This window comes from Candoia aspera, chromosome 2 (genome assembly GCF_035149785.1).
Source record: "Candoia aspera isolate rCanAsp1 chromosome 2, rCanAsp1.hap2, whole genome shotgun sequence".
In the NCBI taxonomy this organism is placed as follows: Eukaryota; Metazoa; Chordata; class Lepidosauria; order Squamata; family Boidae; genus Candoia; species Candoia aspera.
In genome coordinates, this window is record NC_086154.1 from 61,504,352 (window position 1) to 61,525,628 (window position 21,277).

Here is a 21,277-nt window from a genome sequence, read left to right on the forward strand (position 1 = left end):
AGCTAATGGTAGTTACTGCTGTAGCTTAATAAGGGTACTTTAAAAGTACTTTGACATGCTGCTGGTGTCTCCTTATCTCCAATGCCTATTGTCCTGAGATTGCATGTGTTTTGTGTGAGTCCAGGAAAAGATGCAGCTACTTTAAGGAGGTTCCAACCATTGTACCCACACATCTTCCAAAGCTCCTTCCTGCTTCACATCTGAAGTGCTGCACACTCTGACTGGAAGGAGTATTTTAGAACTTTGTATAAGAATTATAATGCTGTGAGAATGTTGAAAAATGATAAGGTCACAGGTAGAGACAGACAGTTGGAGATATCTTAAAATACAGATGTGTTTTGCTTGCGGAGTAGCTGTACAACTTGTTTAATGTGTGAAGGTTGCTTCTGTCTGACAACTGGAAAAAGGCTGTTATTGTTCCCATAATCAAAGGGGAAGGTAGCAAGAATAAATGCAAAAACTACAGGGAAGGAGTTTGGCAGAGTTCTGATCAAAAGCTCATAAATGGTAACAACAAGCAATATTTAGCAATCGTGGTGCAAGTTTGTTCATTTAAAGAAAGCATATGATAAACTGAATAGCCTTGAATTGTGGAACATTTCGCACAACTATAGAGTTGAACATTGGTTACTGTACATGAGAAGAGCTATATATGATGGAATGAGAGCACATATGTGAATAAATGCAATTCTTAAGTGAATGGTTCACCATCAAGCAGGAAGTGAAACAAGAATGTGTGATGTCCCCTTGGTTACTGAATGTATTAATGGATAAATGCTTAAGCAATTCTTGAGGTGATGTTAGAAGTGTATTGGGTGGGGAAATGGATGTGTGCATCTTGGTTGAAGATAAGAATTTTTGTGTACTTTTGCATGAGGACAGTGCTATTAGTTGGCTGAAAATCTGACTGATTTGAGCAAATATTAAATAGATAGTATGATGCAACAAGGAGTATTTGTCTGAAATACCGAAGTATGTATTTCAGTATCCATCCAAAGGCATATCATATCAAAGACCAAGGTAGCTGAGTTTGACAGAGACTGTGCAGTGAACAATTGCAACTTATACATAAATAGTGAAAAACAAGAGCAAGTAGATGTAACACTTTCTTAGGGGAAAATGTGATGTTTGTCAGAATTGTGCAATTACATAAGAGTGAGCATAATTAAACCCCTAGGTGAAGGAAAACTGCATTCTCTCAGGAGTCAAAGATGATCATTTGAATTCTAGGGAAAAATTAGTATCTGCCAATGGAAATGCTTTCAGGTGTCTGAATCATCTATAACAACGTATTGACAACTGTATATAACTTTTATGACAAAATATCAGTATAGCAACAAGTATGGGGAACAGGGGAAAAATGACACAACACTGAACGAACAGTTGTTTTTTATTTTCTCAGACCTTTCTCTCCCTTGCTCCCTAATGTGCACCTGGAGCAGAACTATTGTCGTAACCCTGACAATGACAGTCACGGGCCCTGGTGCTACACTATGGATCCTAAGACTCAATTTGATTACTGTGCCATAAAACCATGTGGTAAGTTCAATTCACAAGGAAGTATGGACATTGCCTTGGGTGACTAGGGAACTATACTTAGGAACCAGCTATAGGTACAGTCTTCTTGCCTAGATTCTCTTCCAGAGGCCAAGATTTTTCATGCCCACACTGACCTCCTGGTGACCAAATGAAATGAGGGCTTTGGCTCGCCTTTCCTGTTTTGATGTAGTAGTTGTTTGTTTGCTTGCAACATAACTCTTTTGAGCATGTTTATAGCATAATAACACATGGCCCATGCATTCACAACATAAATTAAACATTCTAGCACAACCACAATTTCCATTTCCAAGAGGGGAGGCTGGTAAGACATAAAAAAATACTACAATGTGATTTCTCTCTTGAGCATTGAGGTGTTGATATTTATGTTTACAGTAGGATTGGGTATCTCTGGTCTACTAGATGTTGCTATGTTCTAAATCCCATTAACTCCAGACAGCATGGCCAGTGGTTGGGGAAAATGGGAATGTTAATCTAACGATCTCTGGAAGACCCATCTTTTCAAGTACTTACTAAGGCAGTAGTTTTTCTTTTCTTCAAAAGAAAAATAGAAGATTTTATTTCTCACTTTTTGGGTGTCAGAAACAATCGTGAATATGTGATGCCATATGGTCCTGAATGCCAAATAGGTTGCTAAACCTAATGCCTGAAAACTGGTTTGTTTGGTGGCTAAGGTGCTGGGCTAGAAACCAGGAGACTGTGAGTTCTAGACCTCCCTTAGACATGAAATCCAGCTGGGAATCGCTCTCTCTCACCTCAAAGGGTTGTTGCTATGTGGAAAATAGGAGCATTAAATATGTTCCCCACCTTGAGTTGACCAAAATAAAGGTGGGATAAAAATCCAGTCAATGAATGAATGCTTGTTTAACACCCTGTCAAAACATTTGTTCTGCCATCTGCTATATAAAAGTGGGGCAGACACTTCTCCTTCTTAAAATGCTCCTGAACCAGAAGATGCCACAACAGAAGCTCACACATAGTTCAACTCAGATTCATTTTACGGAGGAGTGCTTTTCACTCACTGAGGATAAAACATACAGTGACTTGCATTTTGTAGAAGGCTTTTGTGCATGAATAATAAACTTCACAGACTTTGGCACCCTAGAGACAGCCATGAAGTGAATAATATGTTGAAGGTGGATTTGCATGTATCAGTCAGTGTTATGCTTTGTTTCTGCAGCTGATGACAAGAAGTTGTCCAATTTGCTGAATCCTGGTGAGTCTCCAGCCATGCATTGTATCTGTGGCAGTTCTGTGAGAAAGGTAGTTTTGGTGAGAAAAGGAAACAGGTGCACAAGGTTTCCCTGTGCCTTTGGCTCCAAGTTGCTAACTATGTGAATAAATTTGAAAGGACGTCAGTTGCATTAAAAGAAAACCAACTATTACCTAAGGACAATATGCCTGACTTGACTCCCTGCTTGCAGAGAACGTGGTTTTTGACGAGTGTGGCCGGAGGGACGAACGAAGAGAAATACGGGCTCGAGTTGTAGGAGGCAGGCCTGGAAACTCACCTTGGACAGTCAGCATCCGCAACCGGTGAGCAGAATCTGAGTGGTGATGGAGTGCTGAGGTACAAAAAGTATTGGCATCTGAAGATACCTGACATAGAAAAGCACATAATAAATCGTGAAGGGAGAACAGTCATCTTAGTAGTTCCTGTAAAAGGGGAGATCTTAGCTCCTTTGAGCCATAATTACTCATTGCCTTCTGGGTTGGCAGCTCATAAAAGGTTGCAAAATAGGAAGGTTCTCTGTGCTTCCCTGGCAAATTGACTAGATCAGTGCTTCTCAACCTTGGCAACTTTAAGACGTGTGGACTTCAACTCCCAGAGTTCCCCAGCCAGCCATGCTGGCTGGGGAACTCTGGGAGTTGAAGTCCACACGTCTTAAAGTTGCCAAGGTTGAGAAACACTGAAGTAGATGTTCTTATGTGGCTGTTTTGTGCACTTGGGCCAAGTGAAGTTACTTTTCACCCAAGAGCAGGAAGGGGCCCACTGCGCACAGACATTGACAGTCCTGGTGCAAAGTAGGGTGTCAGAGGCAGCCTGGACACACCAAGAAGCGGGTGTTTTGTTTTGGTTTTTTTGCCCGTGACACGTGCCATTGTTTTGCTTTCCAGAGAAGGAGTCCATTTCTGTGGTGGATCACTGGTAAAAGAGCAGTGGGTAATCAGCACACGGCTGTGTTTCTCTTCCTGGTAAGCACGTCCACAGAGTTCTGGCAAAACTTGTATTAGAAAGTTGCTGACTGCAAATCCTTTTTTTTTCCATTCAGCAGTCTGACAGGCCCCGTCTACAATAGCTACAGGGTTACTAATGTTTTGTTTCTGTCTGACCTCCAATCCCAGATTATTTTCAGAGGCCAGGAAGGATCTCTAAGCTGCACGTTCAAGGAATTAATGGCTTCAGTACTGGTGTATCGGATGATTTTGTTCTTCATTTTGTATTCCACTGAAAACTGATTTTGTTTTTAAAAAGTTCTTTTTGATCTTTAAACATATTGTCCATCTTTTGCCTATAGCTGGTAGCAGCCTTGGAGGATGTATGCTGAAAAGTGGGATATAAATAAAATAATAAACAATGTTAAATGAATCTTAAGGCATTCGTATTGAACAGCTGCCGTTCACAGACACCAGGCAGAACTGGCTTGTAAGCCATTGAACTACTTTGCATGTTCAGCTAAGCAAATGGGCTTGTTTGTTTGTTTTGCTGAACACCTTTTTCAAGCACAGGGGCTGTCGGGTGGGCAGGGGGCTCAGCTCTCAGGAATGGCAGTATTAAAACAAGCTATGGGTACGTTCTGTGATTAGTTCTAGATGGGGGTGATATAAGTCCTGCATTCAAGGGATACACTTAATTTTAAACCAAAGCTCACTGGAAGGAGGAGCCCTTGAATCAGGCTAAGTAAGCCACATATGTGAAATGGTTTAAAATGCGTATTTTAGGTAATAAATGTCTGTGGTATATGTTTCCACCTGTTCTCTAAAGAGCTTGTGGTGTTCAGATGGTCATCATCCTTTGATGTCATGACTGAATATGGATTGGAATTCGAGCCTCTCTAGTCCAAGTCCAACATTACTCAGATCCTGTTGTAGTAGTGTTAGTAGCAATTAATAGAGCTTTGCATGCTTCGAAAATGATTATGAAAGCAAGTGTAGCACATCTCTCCTGTTTGTTGAAGAGGATATGGCTTTTTCCAGGCTTCCACACCTGCAGAGATGCCACTGCATCAATCACCTCAATGAGTCGTCTCCTAAAAAGATAAGCATCTTTTCTCAGGCTCATGCAGAAGCCTGAAAGAATTGTAGCTGCTTCATTCTGTTGCAGAGAGGTACTGTGCTGGCACTTTGTTGAGGTCTGAAGGGTGCACAGGTTTGGTCACCAACATCTAGGTAGGTGCAGCCAATAGAACAGGGGCAGCAGCTGGTTGACCTTGGCTGAACCCAGAAAATGCTAAGCAGATTAGACTTTGTTAATATTTGGATGGGAGACTATCATGAAATCCCAGAGTGATGGACTAAACTGGGAAGCCAAAAACATACCTGGAAGAAGGCAGTGACAAATCACTTCTGTATCTTTGCTAGGACAACTACATAAGACTTCTATGACTATAGTCAGCAGAATGTATGTTTAACTCAAGGGAGTCTATCTTTATAGCTGCAGAAAAGTGTAATGAAGGAAGGAAATGACTCATACCCTACTTACTTTTTTCTACTTAGGAAGCTGCTGTCGAGGGAGAGGCTTCTGTGATCTTGTAACAATTATTAATTCCTCTCCTTGGCAGTGATGCTGACTTAACCGGTTACCATGTCTGGCTTGGAACGCTCTTTAAGAACCCTGGTCCTAATGACCCACACAAACAGGCCATTCCTATAATTAAGATTGTCTGTGGTCCCTCTGAGTCACTTGTGGTGATGCTGAAGCTGGAGAGGTGAGTGGCTTTAAGAGATTTGGTGTCTCCTACAGCAGGGGTCCCCAACCCCCAGGCCGTGGATTGGTACTGGTCCGTGGCCTGTTAGGAACTGGGCCACAGAGCAGGAGGTGAGCGGTGGGTGAGTGAACAAATTTACAGCCTGAGTATTTACAGCCACTCCCCATTGCTCGCATTACCGCCTGAGCTCCGCCTGCTGTCTGAGAAAGCGAGCCCATTGGCTGTTATCTCCAAACGGCGCAAAGAAAAAAGAATAAAAGGTCAGAAAAAAGAGGAAGCGCTTGTATCATCCCCAAACCATCCCCCCGGGGTCCGTGGAAAAATTGTCTTCCACGAAACCGGTCCCCGGTGCCAAAAAGGTTGGGAACCGCTGCCCCACAGCATGAAAGGAATGTTTCCAGTTTACATCCTAAGCGGTGGAGAACAAGGCTTCCTCAATAGGGGCTCCTAACAGTCTTCTGCACTGTTATATTTTGGGGTCTGCAAGATACATACTTCGTTGTGGAGAAATCTCACTGGGGTGGAGAATGAGAGTGGATTCTGTGAAACAGAGGGAGGGAAGGGAACATTTTCAGAAATTGACAGAGTTAGCATATAGTGGATGTAGTAGAGCTGGGCAACAGAAGTTCCAAATCTGTCAGTGTGTTTCACCCTCCATCCTTAGCTGTATATGGCTTCTGGGCAGCAACTGCTGCAGATGGTGGCATGCTGCAGGAGAAAACTCATAGAAAAAATTAAGAGAGATGTGATAAGATAGGAATGTCTACTGGGTAGGATGGGTTATCCAGGGCCAAGACTAAATTTGGCAGCAATCTTAGTATTTGAAGATGCCTCTTTTTTGCTGATAGGCAGTCCCTTCCTTGGACTTTGCAGGGTAATGTTTCAGATTTCTCTTCCCCAGTCAGTTTCAGGAAAATTAAATGAATTACTAGGTTCAGTGACACTCAATCAGGTATGCTGTTCTCTCCACATCTCCTCTGTACCCATAATATAATGGAAACCTAACAGAAGAGCAGAAACTTCATTGTTGTCAAAGATATCTCTTGCCAGATACAGGAATTACACTGAAATGCTATGCATCCTTGCCTCCACTGTTAATTGGTGGATACACCCCTGCTTCAGGAACTGAATCCGGAATCCTACACAAGGCTGATCTTGTATCTTAAAAACCTCTATGGACAAATAACATCATCACACCTTTAGACAATATATCCCAGTGTTGTGCTATGAGAGGCAGAGCAAAACAGAACTTGAAGCTGGGCAGGAAAACCACATCCATCCTGGCAGTGATGCTGACTTAACATCCATCTATAAACATTTATCCACGTTGTGTTACAGTGCTCCCTGCCCTTCCTTGAACAGATAGAAAGCTGTATTGGCCTAAAGTTGGCTGCCCCATTGCCCATCTCTGTCTGGACTCATTGCCTTTGTTCTCAGTTCCTGCCAGTCATCTGACTTCCCCCCAGGTGACAGAGATTTTACAGGCTGCCTTTGGATGGTATTGAAATAAGGGGGAAAAGATTAACCTCGGTATCGGTAAGGCTGACTTAAACCTGCCTTACTCAGTGGCTGAAGATGAGAAGAATGCAGCATGATGAGGACCCAGTGGAAAAAGAGGTGGCCAGGTCAGGTTTGGGCTGTGGTTAGGTGCAAGTGGGAAGGGTCCTGGAACTGAGAAGAAAGGATGTAGATAACCTTTTCAGAAGCAAGCTTTCAGGCAAAGCAGGGCTGGCCTCTTCCATGCAAAAGGTGTTCTCCTGCTTTTCTTTTTCTGCTGAGAGTTGCTTCAGTGAATAAGGCAGCTAAATAAACAGAGTTATTGAGTAATCAATTAGCAGCTTTTATAAGAAAACAGGCTTCCATGAATTTGGTTTACCAGAAGAAGGAATTTACTAGAATAAAGTCTTGAGAGGCTTGCTCAAAGTAGATGCACACAATCTCCAAGCTTGTGATGACTCCTTGAAAATAGCTGTTCTACTCATGTCTTTGCTGATGGCCACATGCAGCAGCTATTGCCACTCATGGCAGAAAGATCAGCCATCAGCAGACATCCAGCTGACCCTGGGTGTGCTCGAAACGTGGTCAGCACTTTGAAGTGGCTTCTGCGTACAGAACAGAAAGGTGAATTTGTTGTTTTATGCCCACTCTTTCTCACCACAGGCCTGCAGTTCTGAATCTGCGTGTGGCACTCATCTGCCTTCCACCCGAGCGTTACATTGTGCCTGAGAACACGGAGTGTGAGATTGCAGGATGGGGTAGCACTGGAGGTACAATCTGGAGAAAGGATTTTTCAGGGGATATCAAGCCTGTTTGGTCCAGTTTCTCATTTAGAAATTTGATCTTGCTGGGACAAGCAGTAAAAATGTGGACTTTTTGCTTTAGCTGTAAAGCATGTGACAATTAACCATTGGTTCTCAGACCCTGACTAGGTAATATCCCTCATGTTTTTACCCCTTGTCCAGGCAGAGTGGGAGAGAAAGCCTGTAGCATGACTGACAAGAATTGAGTTTTGCACATGCAAGCAAAGTCACGGCCCTGACAGGATTGTATTCCACATTGTCTAGATAGTCAGCTTGTCCAGGCAGAGTGCAAAATGAAGAATTCAACTTCTATTAGTAGCATGTAATGCACAGAACTGGCTGATGGAAGAAAACTTTCCATAATTTTTTCTGTAAAAGCTGTGGTTTATAGAAGAAATTTTCTCCCAAATATTTGCCTATTTATGTTGGTGGGGCTCTGGGCACAAAATTTACTCCACTGACCAAATTCTAAACAGAAGCGTGACCAGTGAGTTTAGGATTGTAGCTGGTGCCTCTTAATTGGGAAAGTGTTTGTTTGACTGATTGATCAGTTATGAAATTTGTCTACTGCCTGAAACCAAAAGGCATCTTCATAAACATAATGAATGAGTAATGTTAACTCCCCCATTTTTAAAGTAAGGAAGCACAAAAGCCCTCTAAACTGTCTACTGCCACTATGCAAATTCAAGAGGGGTATGAAGTTATTCCTATTTAAGTCTTTTCTTTACTGAGTAAAGCAACCAGGACAAAAATTTTCAAAATTTTATTAATCAGATATCCTTCCAGTTCAAGAGATTATATGGAAGATTTTCTAAAACTCTTGCATGACTCACACATTTCAGTTTAACTTTAGTTAAATTATGTTACTTAGAGCAGATTCCTGAATTTGTATTATCAAGGTGATGAAAAAAATCCTATTTGAATCTTATCTATTTGCCTATTTGAAATTGAGTGATTCATGGCACCACAAGAGTCTGAGAACTGCTTACTGGCATTGTTTTTAATCTTCATTTAAATAATACAGCTTTTTAAAGGGACATTGGCATATCCTGACTATTAACTACCTTGATATTTAGCATTTTGAAAGGCTAACCTAATGAATTATTGTTGGGATGGGTTGCCTAATGTGGGTAATACTGCTGAATTATTTATTTATTATAGTGTTTATGCATGCTTGGCCAATAATATTGTTCTCTGGGCAGTTTGTGACATGAGAAATCACACAATATCCTAACTTAATCTGCAATGCAAATATTTTTCAATAGGGCAAATAGAACAGGAATAAAAAGTATACGCTATAGCACACATATACTGATTCTGGCCTAAAATCTGAAACTTTAAAGATGTGGGACCATATAATACTAACCACAAATAAATTACTCAAAGAATCTCAGAATGGCACACCATAAAGAGGGTACCACTACCAGAAAGGCCCATAACTTGCATGTTAACTTGCAGTGCTCTGCTCTTCTTTCTACACAGGAACTGGGAATGACAATGTCCTCAACGTGGCCAGGCTACCAGTCATGAGCAATCAAAACTGCAATGTGGCACTTCGAGGCCGTGTGAAGGAGAATGAGTTATGTACATCACCACTGAATGTTGGTGTGGGAGCCTGTGAGGTGAGCAGGGCAGGAAGGTGGGTATGTACTGAACTGTGTTGCTTGGCTTGCACTGAGATCAAGGTTGGCAACAGGAAATCTCTGTCAAGTGATTGTCTGAGAGAAGTAAATGGACAAATGGGAGGCCAACAGACTCATCTGGAGAGTGAATGGCAGAGGGACAGGCCTTATAGAGGGGACAGAAATATGGTGCCTGCAATAACCCCAGCCTAAGATGCCCACAATTTGATAAAATATTATTGAAAAATGGCTAATCTAAATCACCTAATCTCACAGTCTTACAATATTCTTGCAAAAGTTCTCAGGATATTTGACAATTTTGTGAGATTTCAATTGATCTAAAAAATGGAGTGGGCATGGGCAGTAATGAGATTGCATGACGACCCCTGAAAAGTTGCCAGCCTCCTGGTTTAAAAAAAAAAGTGAGCAGCAGGGGATAGTTCCAAGATATGAACTGAAAAGTGAAGCTGCAGATAAACAATTTTAAGGCAGGTAGGTCAGGGAAGCCAGCTGAGCAAATGTCTTAAGTATGAAAACCAACCCGTGTGCCTTGGCAGTGTTGCTGTGCTCCTTAAGCTAGTGCTTGCTTTTGACTCGTCTGTCTTTTGGTTTACTCTACTCTTCAGGGTGATTTTGGAGGTCCTTTGGCCTGCCTGACTCATGACTGCTGGGTGCTACAAGGTGTGATCACCCCATTGCGGGTATGTGCTCGCAGAGATGTACCTGCCACCTTCATCCGGATCTCTCTGTATGTTGACTGGATCAACAAAGTGATGAAGCTGAGCTGAGCAGTGTATGTTCATCATAAATTCCTGCCCCTGTCCCCTATCTCAGAATCAGTTTGGAGTGATCCTTCTCCAGTCATGAGAAAAGCATTGCCCAGAAGGGATGGAAAAGGAAAATGGATGCCATTATCACTAAGCTGTATCAGGACAACATATCTTGTATTTTCCAACTACATATAACAAATTCATATGGACTCCTGATTTTACAGAAAAAAAAGCTTCCAAAAGCTGACATGAGTTTTTTTGCCCCATTTTGTGGAGTTTGTGTGAGCAGCCCATCTGAGAGGCTAAGAGGATCTGCCGCAATTAATTGCCTATTATACTGCATCCTTTGCTAGACACTTAGCTAAAGAAATGTTGAATAACAACCATCATGGCTTCAAACATTATTCATCAAATGTTTTGAGAACAATGAAGATGTCCTCTAAGAAGTATGATCCAGTAACATTCCAAAGTCACTGAACGCATGGCCTAAGCTACTATCTTGCATCGTTAAATCATCCATACCCTTTTGGTAGGGCTGGTTGGTTGTTATCCCATGAATATCAGCTCTTTCAGTGGATATATTCATGGGCAGAAGTTTCAATATGTAAGACTTTCACATAGCCCCCTCACTGGAGCAGCACTTGGCTTTATATTTAACATGGGCATTGTTTGCAATTTCTTTTTACTGTCATCAGTATTTTAAGTTCAACTGAGGCTGAATATTCCCCAAGTTTAAGAAAATATTGCTGCCCTTAGAACAGATGTAGCATTTCCAAATCCTGGAATAATTTCTGGTAAATAGGTTCTGGAGACCTTCCGCATGGTTTGCTGAAAATTGAGTCCTTCTCTCATTCTGTCATGATCTGTGACCTGGTGTTCTCCAGATGACAAGAGACTACAAGTCTACTAGCCAGGGTTTGTGAGTTGTTGTCCAAAGTAACTGGATTAACCAGCCTGTTTATCCTCTGAGCCAGCATATGAAACATTACATCACAACTTCCTTTTTGCAGGCCAGACATTAGTTTGTTTAAAAATGTTAATGACTAATATATTGATACATTATAGGTTTGTTAATAAGGCATTGTGGTTCAAGTTTTTTTCACATCTAAAATGATATTTCTGTAGTCCAGGAAAACCTAATTGACAGTCTATCTTAACAGTCACTATTTCTGTGTTGTTCTCTGAAATCCTACTTTCCCAATAACATATGAAGTATAAGCCATCACAAATAATTGTACTGCATTTCATCTCTATATATAATCAATTATATTATTTGTAGCAACTGCATGCCAAATTTTATAAAGCCATTCTTATAAAAGCCTAAATTTTGCTATAAGCATTAGTACTGCTGTTGTGTTCGCTGTAACATCGCTCATGTCATTAAAAAAATCCTGGCTGTGGAATTAAGATTTAGGGTGATTTGTAACAGACCACCAAGGATATTGGACATCTATCTAGCAAACCAAAAGCTAAAAAGTTTTCTAGTCCTCATCTTAAAAAACCCAGTATGTGGAGAAAACCCAGCAGCAAAGTTTTGAGTGAAAAGGTATCTGATCTTATTCTAGTATTGGTTACCAATCTGTGGATATGCTGAAAGAAACTGTTTCTTTAGTTTCAGTTTCCATCCTTTGCACTATACTGCACCTTGTCTCTGACCATTATTTTTTAACAACAAATCAAAGTTCTCCAAAGTAGATCATCACAGACAATCCTAAGCTACAAGGAACAGTTGGCTTCCCTTCCCCCTCAAAGATTCATTAAAAAATTATGTATCTGAAATCCAGTTCTCATATATATTTTTATAACTGTGGTTATGTATTGATCAGAATGTTCAATCTCAACAGCATCCCTAGAAACCATGCTGAAACTATGCCTTAACCAACTACTGTAGTTCTTATTAGCTCACACTACCAGATATCAGGAACAGGAACAAGTCATAGCAACTATGCTGCCTTCTAAGTTAGTTAAACATTTTCCTCACATAACACAGTACAGGATTTAGGGTTGTGGATCAATCTATATTCAAAGGGGAGAGAGGTGATTTGGAATGTGTGGGGGCACTCATGTCACACTTGTCACCATCATCTTCAATCCGATGTGCCTGGGATCTTGTGCAAGTCCAGGAAAAGATGTAGTTTCAAGAATTTACTGACTGATAGAGGAAAGAACACTTCTCAGTGTAAGTTAGGCTCCTGCTCTGCTTAAGATACCCTCTTACTTCTGATGCTTTCTTTCCCTCTTACATTAAGACCAAACGCAGAGATATTTAAGACCATCAGAAAAATTGAGGAGCGCTACTTTGTCGTTAAAAACTGCAGAATCATTACCAGCAATTACAGTAATGGAAGCCAATTTCAATGATCTTAAAATGGGACCTCATGGAAGATCGGGCTACTAATACTGATGACGGTTTACTACCTCCTGAATCATAGGCAGCAGGCTTTACATGTTAGTTGCTCAGATGCAACAGCATAAAGAGATCACTGCCCTCGAGTTCAGGCCTGGTATGTGTCCAATGAATCCAGCTCCCGCTGTATGGCACAGAATGTAGGACTAGATGGACTGTTGGCCAGATCCAACACGGCTCCTCATATATCCACCCTGAGCAAATGCACAAAGTAAAAGAATCCCTCTTGGGAGCTCCTGGGCAGGGAAAAACCACACATTCCATTATCCAAGAACAGCTCCATGTCCCTCTTCTCATCCTAGAACCTTTCTGCCTAGGAGAAGAAATCCTTCCACCCCCCTACCCCCTTCTGTCTTTTTTCCAGGAGCAGTTCAGGAGAGCTTAACGGGTGTTCAAGCCAAAGAGAAGAGATTTATATTTGCACTTCTTTCTATTTTGTTTCCTTCTGAGTAATAAACCAATTAACCGTTTTTCTTCTATTTCCTGATATTCTGACTCCAAGCCAAGATCAGTAAATTCAGGACAAAGACTTATCTATGACTTATGTGTTTCCCATCCTAACAATTTCCCCCAAACTTAATTCGTTTTTGAAATTATATTCCTTGAAATATCCTATTTTCTCTCTGCTCTTCATTTCTTCTTCTGAAAGGATAAACATCTTTTTCCAGAAAAAAATGTTCAGTTAAAGTATAAATATAGAAATATAGGTTACTGAACTGGTACATAGTAAATGCATGCTGTGGCACAAGGTTTATTGAATATTCACGATGTAAGTCTTATACTAGTTATGGATAAGCCAAACAGATGTATAGATAAACAGGGAAGGCTATTGTTACCTTTATATCCCGCCTTTTCTTTGGAGCTTAAAGAGGTAGACCCAGCAATTTATCCTCTAATAGCCCCACTCCCCAAAGAAGAGCTTTTTGCATCTGGCAATACAACCAGTTACAGTGCAACTATGGAGATATGAGGCCTATACATCAGTAAATTCATCATTACTTTAACTAAAAACAGGCTGATTATCATTACAGAAGCTGAAGATACAGAACGTGCAAATATTTTGATTCAGGAACAAAATAGGAAAGATCAAATCTTTTCTCAGGACTGCCTGGCAGGTGAGCCCAAGAAAAAAATGAGGCTGCTTGAAGGTGCTGCGTGCACACCCTATGTGCAAGCAAAGCCCTAATGCTTGACCGGTCATTATAATGCTGTCTAGAGAAGTATCAAACGAGTCTACAACAAATGGGGCACCATGTGGAGTGCTCTTGTTCAGGGTCCCAGCTGGCCTGCTCACTCACGTAGGATCCTCTCTTCTAGTTCCTCTTTCTCTTGATTCCACATCCTCCCCTTTGCATATTGAGGTGGGGAAGAAGGAACTCCTGACACATTATGAAGGCCACAGTAGTGCAATTGGAGATATATGAACACAGTTTGCTTCTCAGCAACCTAGATGTCTTCTTACTTAGTTGGCCGTTGACTTTCAATCTACTTTTGTGGAAAGGTAATGTATGATCCACTGGGCACAATTCATAAAGACATCTGCTTCAGCTACTACTCCACTTATGGCATGATTTCCTTCTGGATACCACATCAATCTGTAAAAGGAACACCAGTAAAATATGTTGCACAAGTTCCTCTAGATTAAGCACAAACTCTCACAGGATTATTTATTTATTTGTTAAATTTGTCCCCGTCCATCTCCTCCCATCGGGGTACTTATGCAGTACCACTGCTCTTCCTCTCTGTATGGACTTCACTTTACACTCTGTGATGGGTAACTATGACCAAGCCATTCTCAAGGCTATTCGCTCTGCCCCCTGGGAGGCCAGGAAGGGATTAGAGGTATTCCTAAAGGGACAGGTCTCTTGACAGCTGCTATTACCAATTTGGACACTGCATGCTTCTGAGAGGATTTGGAAGAAGTGTTTCAAGATTGAGCACAGCAGCCTCTCATTTTTCAGGCTAGCATACAAGTGCATTAACTTTACTGAGCAGACTTCATAAAGCAGCAGCATTTATTTTCAAGCTCACAGAGAAGCCTGAAATAACTCAGGCTGGTTTAATGAATGAGAGAGAGATGCTGTGCTTCCCCTCCATCCAGTTCTGGAATACTGTGGAGTTCTTGGTGCTCTCTGAGCCTTGTTGTTTTCTTGCAGATGTTTCACTGCCAGACTAGGCAACACCTTCAGTGCAAAGAGGGAGTGGGCCTTGTTCTCTGTTTATATACCGTGGTTTGTCCAGCTTGTGTTGGTGGAGATGTTGTTCTCTCCTTGGAAGTTCCTTGATTGGGCTGTTGTCTGCTGCTTTGTTGATTGACTGAGTTAATAGTTCCTTGATTAGGGTGTATTGTGCTGTTTGATGGTTCATCTGGTGTTAATCCTAGTGTTGATTTTTGCATATCTGGGTGTTGATTGCTGGCAGGGAGGTGTTCTGGTCTTTTGGCTTTTCTGTTGTCTCTTTTGAATGGTATGTAAACGTTGTTTATCTCTGTGTGTCTGTTGATGGCTGCTTGGTCTGAGTGTCAAGCTTCCAGGAATTCTCTGGCGTTTTTGGATTTGGCTTGGTTTAGGATGCTCACAGTTTCCCAGTTGAAAGTATGGTTGAGTCTGTCCATGTGTTGAGAGATTGAGATCTCATTGTATCTTCTGACTGCTAGTTGGTGTTCGTGGATGCGCTCTGCTAGTCTTCTGCCTGTCTGTCCTACATAGTGGCTGTTACAGTCTTCTCATTGTATATTGTAAATAACTCCTGTTTTTTCTTCTTGGGCTACTGGGTCTTCTGGATTGCTTAAGATGTTTTGAAGAGTTTTAGTTGGGTGATGCCGTATGGTTGTAACAGTCTGTTGGTAGTTTCTGAGATGTTTCTGATGTTTGACAGTGTTATCCTTTTCATAGTTTCTGTTGGTTGGGTTGGCAAGTTAGAAATACAAGTCTACAGGAAAGCCACCCATACTAACCAAGTGCTCCATCACCTAAGCAACAACCCAACCTCACACAAGAGGAGCTGTGTAAGAACATTATTTAGACAAGTACTTAACACTCTGCAGCAACCCTGAACACCAAAAAAGGAAACAGATCATCTATACAGCATCTTCCAACAAAATGGATAACCCCTCAACTTTATCAAAAGGTGCCTTACCACTACAACCCAACCAACAGAAACTATGAAAAGGATAACACTGCCAAACATCAGAAACATCTCAGAAACTACCAACAGACTGTTACAACCATACGGCATCACCGTGGCACATAAACCAACTAAAACTCTTCAAAACATCTTAAGCAATCCAAAAGACCCAGTAGCCCAAGAAGAAAAAACAGGAGTTTTTTCTGTACAACATACAGTGCAAAGGCTGTAACAAGCCACTATGTAGGACAGACAGGCAGAAGACTAGCAGAGCGCATCCACGAACACCAACTGGCAGTCAGAAGACACAATGAAAACTCCTTAATCTCACAACACATGGACAGACTCAACCATACTTTCAACTGGGAAACTGTGAGCATCCTAAACCAAGCCAAATCCAAAAACACCAGAGAATTCCTGGAAGCTTGACACTCAGACCAAGCAGCCATCAACAGACACATAGAGATAAACAACGTTTACATACCATTCAAAAGAGACAACAGAAAAGCCAAAAGATCAGAACACCTCCCTGCCAGCAATCAACACCCTGATATACAAAAATCAACACCAGGATTAACACCAGGTGAACCATCAAACAGCATAATACACCCTAATCAAGGAACTATTAACTCAGTCAGTGAACCAAGCAGCAAACAACAGCCCAATCAAGGAACTCCCAGGGAGAGAACAACATTCCTACCAACACAAGCTGGACAAACCATGGTATATAAACTGAGAGCAAGGCCCACCCCCTCTTTGCACTGAAGGTGTTGCCTAATCTGGCAGTGAAACATCTGCAAGAAAACAACAAGGCTCAGAGAGCACCAAGAACTTCACATGTCAACCCTGAGCTACAAATATTCGCTTCGATTAGTTCTGAAATACCTTGCTCACGGGAGGTTCACCTGACGCCATCTTTATTGTCTTCAGGTGGCTGGCAAAGATATTTCTATTCTCATATGATTTTAATTTTAACTAGTTATTTTATTTATTTCTTTTATTAAATTTAGAGGCTGCCCATCTCCAGATGACTCTGGGCAGCTTACATTATAAAATGTACATTATACATGATAAAAAACAGTAAGAATAGAAAGAAAAATCATGAAAAATCCTGAATGTCTGGAAGGACAAACAGAACGCTCCCCGCCCCCTGAACACCCCAAAGAAAAACCGGCAGGTGCTCATCAGCCACCTCAAACCCAGGCTTGGGAGAAAAGCCGAGTTTTCAATGACTTTCAGAACACCATCAGGGTGGGAGCTGCATGGATCTCTGGGGGGTGATTCTAGAGGGCAAGGACCACAAGAGAGAAATGAGACTTCTCATTTCTAGTTATGCAGTAGTGAGGCTTCTTAATTTTATTTCTCCTGTCTAGCAACTATTTTCAATGTTTTTCTTTTTAGATCTATCACTGATGTTACAAGGTAGTTTTTCATTAATGTTTATTTGGCATGAGTTTTTGAAATATTCCTTAATTGCGGTGGGAAATTCTTTGCTTTGACTGACAGTACAGACATTTTAAAATAAACAAATGTCATTTATTTAAAAAAAGATCTACGCCAATCTACTCTTACTGTCAACTTCTGTCATCTGTCACTGCCAAGTGGTTCCTTGCTTTTTTATAAGGGGCTCTCTCTTCAGCATTCACTGTTACTCCATATGTCTGATTTGGAACACAATATTCAAATCATGAACCAATCTGATTTTAGCAATATTGAAACACTGTGTATGTGATTTTCCTGTATGTGATTTTCAACATAATCAACTGTAGCAAAACTATCTACATGCAATACACACAAGGAAGTTGGACACTTAGACATATAACCCTGCTGCTATTCTCTCCTAAAAAAAATAAAACTGCAGCAGCAGCAGATTTCAGCAACCTGTCATTTGTATTGTTCTTTATGTATAAAGTCCATTGGCTCCACTTGAATTTGGTTGGGTCAGTTTATAACCTCAGATGCTGCTTGGCCTGTTATTCTGCATTCTTTCTAGCTTGTAAATTTGAGAATATGGACAGAGAATTGACAGATAAAGATTATTTCCAGCTTGTTCAATCAATGCCGTTCATGGCTGATTAAATTGGCCAGGAAGGGATTGGGCCCCTGATTAAGAGAGGCAATCAATGTCAACTCATAAATGGGAAATGGTCTCCCTTGTCTAATACTTCAGTTGAAGAAACCCTTGTCTTGGCTAATGCAGTTATTGATCTGTGTAATGTCTCAAAACATTCCATCGCTGGGAAAGGAGACTGAGAAAATGGTGGGCCTTATACATCCATAGGGCCCATCTGGATGTTGCTGATTATATGCATCTATATGCTTGGGGATGTTGCTGATTATCAGGACCCATTTCAGTCATGCCATGATATAGCATTGAGTGACTTAGTGGATGGATTATGCAGGAAACATGATGGGAGTTCAGCCCTAATATTTCTTCTGGGTTTCTCAGGGCCATTCAAACCCACTGATCATGGCATTCTTCTAGGCAGTCTGGGCCTGGGCCTTGGGGACTATGTCCAAAAGGTAATGCTGGAGAAATGCTGTTGACCCCTTGCCCATTTATTTGTAATGTCCCACAGAGTTCAATTTTGTCCCCCATGCTATTCAATGTGAACAGACAATCGGGGGGAGATCATTTGGAATTTGGAGTGGAATGCCACCCAATGCTTCCAAGGCATACTGATGCCTCTGAGATATATTGTTGCTTACCATCTAACACCAAGAAGCATTAAGATATCCTTAAACAATGCCTAAGTTCCACAATGGGCTAGGTGAATTATACACGTTCTAATTAAATGAAAGCAAGATGGAGGTGCTGGTGGAAAGAGGAAACTGGATTCAATATTAAGCTTCAGCTTGTTTTACCTAGGACTGCACTTCTTCTAAAAGTGAAAATATGAAATCTTGAGATGTTCCTTTATCCTGTGTTGTCACTGAATCTACAGAGGACAGCTGTGGTGAGGAGCATGTTTGCCCACTTATGGCTAGATCAGATTTGGTGATTCTTATTCTTGCCTAGATTAAATCTTGTCTTGACTCCTACAGCACACACTGCATGGAGCATCACTTGAAAAGTACCTCAGAAATGCAATTGGTACAAAACTGGTGCATCTGTTCCACTTAGGATGAAGGATTACATAATGTGTCTACTGAGATCTGTATTAGTTACCAATTACTTATTACAGAATTAGAAATGGCTAAGAACTATCTGAGGGACCACCGTTCCCATTATGAACATTATGGGTGTTCAGAGGCCTTCCAAAGATACTCCTTTTGTCAGAGATTTCTTTATCTGAAAGAGGGAGAGGGATTTTTCCTGCTATGGAATATATTCTCTTAAGAACTACATTTTCCTCCATTCTCTCAGTTTAGAAAATCTGTCAAGATGTATCACTTTTGCCTGGCATTTGTGAATCAATTTTAGTACTAAGGTTAAATTATACTTTTGGGATTTTAAGAATCCAAAAAAACAAAACAACCCTTTTTGGATTTTAAAAACATTTGGTTATCTGTTTGGATTACTGATTTGAGTAGGAAAAACTGGGTATAAATATGTAAATCAATCAGAGTAAAACCGACTAACGTTCTTAAGATTTCAAGTTAATGTGTGGCAGAAATTTTTGCTTAGAAGAGCCATGTCCTTGGAGGAACTTGAAAGATTTGCAAATTGAGGAATTAACATGAAAAGGAGCCAATTACATTTTGAATGAAAATAATGAAATATATCTTCCTTTTGATATTGGAACTGTTATTCATAATATATTTAGAAATGCATCTTCTTTTCCTTATCTCAACCATTAGTTACTTCAAGCGCAGAATAATTTCTTTAACAATATACCTTTCGTTGATTAAATATTCCAAAGCAGAAGCCTGCATACTACTGTTTATGCACTCTGCTTTCCCACCATCAACCAGTTTTCTTGTACCAGGCTATTTAGCTTCTTTCATCTTGTAGAGCAGCTGTTGTCTGTCATGATGGAATACTATTGTGAATTATTTTATCTTGCCTGATCTGTAACACTTCCACTTAACTCCACTCTCTACTCTGTGTGTGTGTTTGTGTGTGTATTTCAACTCAAAATATGTCATGCTGCCAATTACATTCTGATGGAATGTAAGCACTAGGTGTTTGTAATTCAATTACAGTGCAATGAAACGTAAACACAATGTGTTTATTTGGGTGGAACATTAGCACGTGAATACTTAATTGGCACTTAAATCAGATGTTTCCTCTGATTACAATGGAAGATCCTGATTCACAAGTGCCACATACAGGATAGCCTGCTGCTTCCTCTAATTTGGATGTCCTATTTGGCCAAGAGCAGTGCCTTGTTTGCACATAAAACTAACACATAACACGATTTGTTTGCTTTTGGCCTAGCACGATATGCAGACCTATCCACTGTGCATAAACCATTCGCTTTTGGGATGAGATTATATGTAAATGGTAAGTCACAAAATATCAAGCCATCTTATGCTTTAGTATTGTGAATAAAGTGGAAGAAGTATGCTGGCATATTTGAAGAGCAATAAAATTGCTGAAGAATCCTTCCTCCAAATATGGCTCTACAGGCAGTCCTTGCTTAATGTACACTAATTCAGCAACTGTTTGAAGTTATGATGGCACTGAACGAGGGGTACTTATGATGGGTCCTCATAGTTGTGGCCATTGCTGCGTCCCTTCAGTCATGTGGTCATGATTCAGGCACTTGGCAACCAGCTTGCAATTGCAACGTTGCAGTATCCCACGGTCATGTGATTGCCATTTGCGACCTTCACTGCCAGCTTCCAACAAGCAAGTTGATGGGGAAGCCAGCAGGAGGTCACAAATGGCAATCATGTCACTGCAGGATGCTGTGACCACATGGGATTTGCCTAACGATGGCAACTGGGACTGCTGAGACTGCTGGAACTGCTGTCATAAGTCAGTGTGGTCGCGTGACATTGTGCCTTATGATCCTGTCACTTAGTGATGAAGTTCCCAGTCCCAATTACCGTCGGTAAGTGAGGACTACCTGTATTCAAATTCAGTTTTGCTTCTCCACACTACTGGCAAATCTACTGCAGTACAATCAAGGCAAGAGTCATAGTTTCTGGCCTTGGGAACTTGTCCAAACAAAAAAGTCAAGAAGGCATTCTCTGCATTTGATTCAATAAATTAAGTGGGAACTCACCGCACGGGGATTCCTCTAGCTTTCAACACACGGTAATATTCCAAAGCTTGGTATGGAGACACTCGCCGGTCCTTTGCACCAACACATAGCAGCAGTGGTGTTTGTACCTGTAGGAGAGGGAGGAGCCAAGAGCAAGTTTGTTCAAATTTGTTCTCAAACAAAACAAGTAAAATGCTGGATCCCAAATGGCAGAATACAACTATGTAAATTCTTCAAATTAAGCTAATGGTACAATTTGTCCTCTGTTATTCACAGGGTTGGTTCAAAGAAGCCGCACCGGTTTAATGAGATTGCACACATATCGGTATTGACAGACAGGCAGACTTATACATGTACACAATCCGCTTGCTCTTTCTTTTCTACCGAGTTGTCAGGAAACGCTCATTTATTTA

At 41.0% G+C, this 21,277-nt stretch overlaps 2 protein-coding genes across 6 annotated transcripts in view; one reads left to right on the plus strand and one right to left on the minus strand.

The window, feature by feature from the left end:
• MST1 (macrophage stimulating 1) overlaps window positions 1–11,410 on the plus strand; it is a 29,199-nt gene extending 17,789 nt beyond the window's left edge. For both annotated transcript variants that reach the window (XM_063291974.1, XM_063291975.1), the window contains exons 11-18: window positions 1,403–1,539; window positions 2,738–2,773; window positions 2,982–3,093; window positions 3,676–3,753; window positions 5,340–5,486; window positions 7,647–7,753; window positions 9,269–9,408; window positions 10,035–11,410. In XM_063291974.1, coding sequence (XP_063148044.1) covers window positions 1,403–1,539; window positions 2,738–2,773; window positions 2,982–3,093; window positions 3,676–3,753; window positions 5,340–5,486; window positions 7,647–7,753; window positions 9,269–9,408; window positions 10,035–10,196 — 919 coding nt within the window. In that variant the 3' untranslated portion in view covers window positions 10,197–11,410. The remainder of the gene's footprint in view (window positions 1–1,402; window positions 1,540–2,737; window positions 2,774–2,981; window positions 3,094–3,675; window positions 3,754–5,339; window positions 5,487–7,646; window positions 7,754–9,268; window positions 9,409–10,034) is intronic.
• Window positions 11,411–13,319: 1,909 nt separating this feature from the next.
• The window catches only part of LOC134489345 (acylamino-acid-releasing enzyme-like), a 31,180-nt gene continuing 23,222 nt past the window's right edge, over window positions 13,320–21,277 (minus strand). For all 4 annotated transcript variants that reach the window (XM_063291970.1, XM_063291968.1, XM_063291969.1 and 1 more), the window contains 2 exons: window positions 20,886–20,992; window positions 13,320–14,180 (listed from right to left, as the gene is read on the minus strand). In XM_063291970.1, coding sequence (XP_063148040.1) covers window positions 20,908–20,992 — 85 coding nt within the window. In that variant the 3' untranslated portion in view covers window positions 13,320–14,180; window positions 20,886–20,907. The remainder of the gene's footprint in view (window positions 14,181–20,885; window positions 20,993–21,277) is intronic.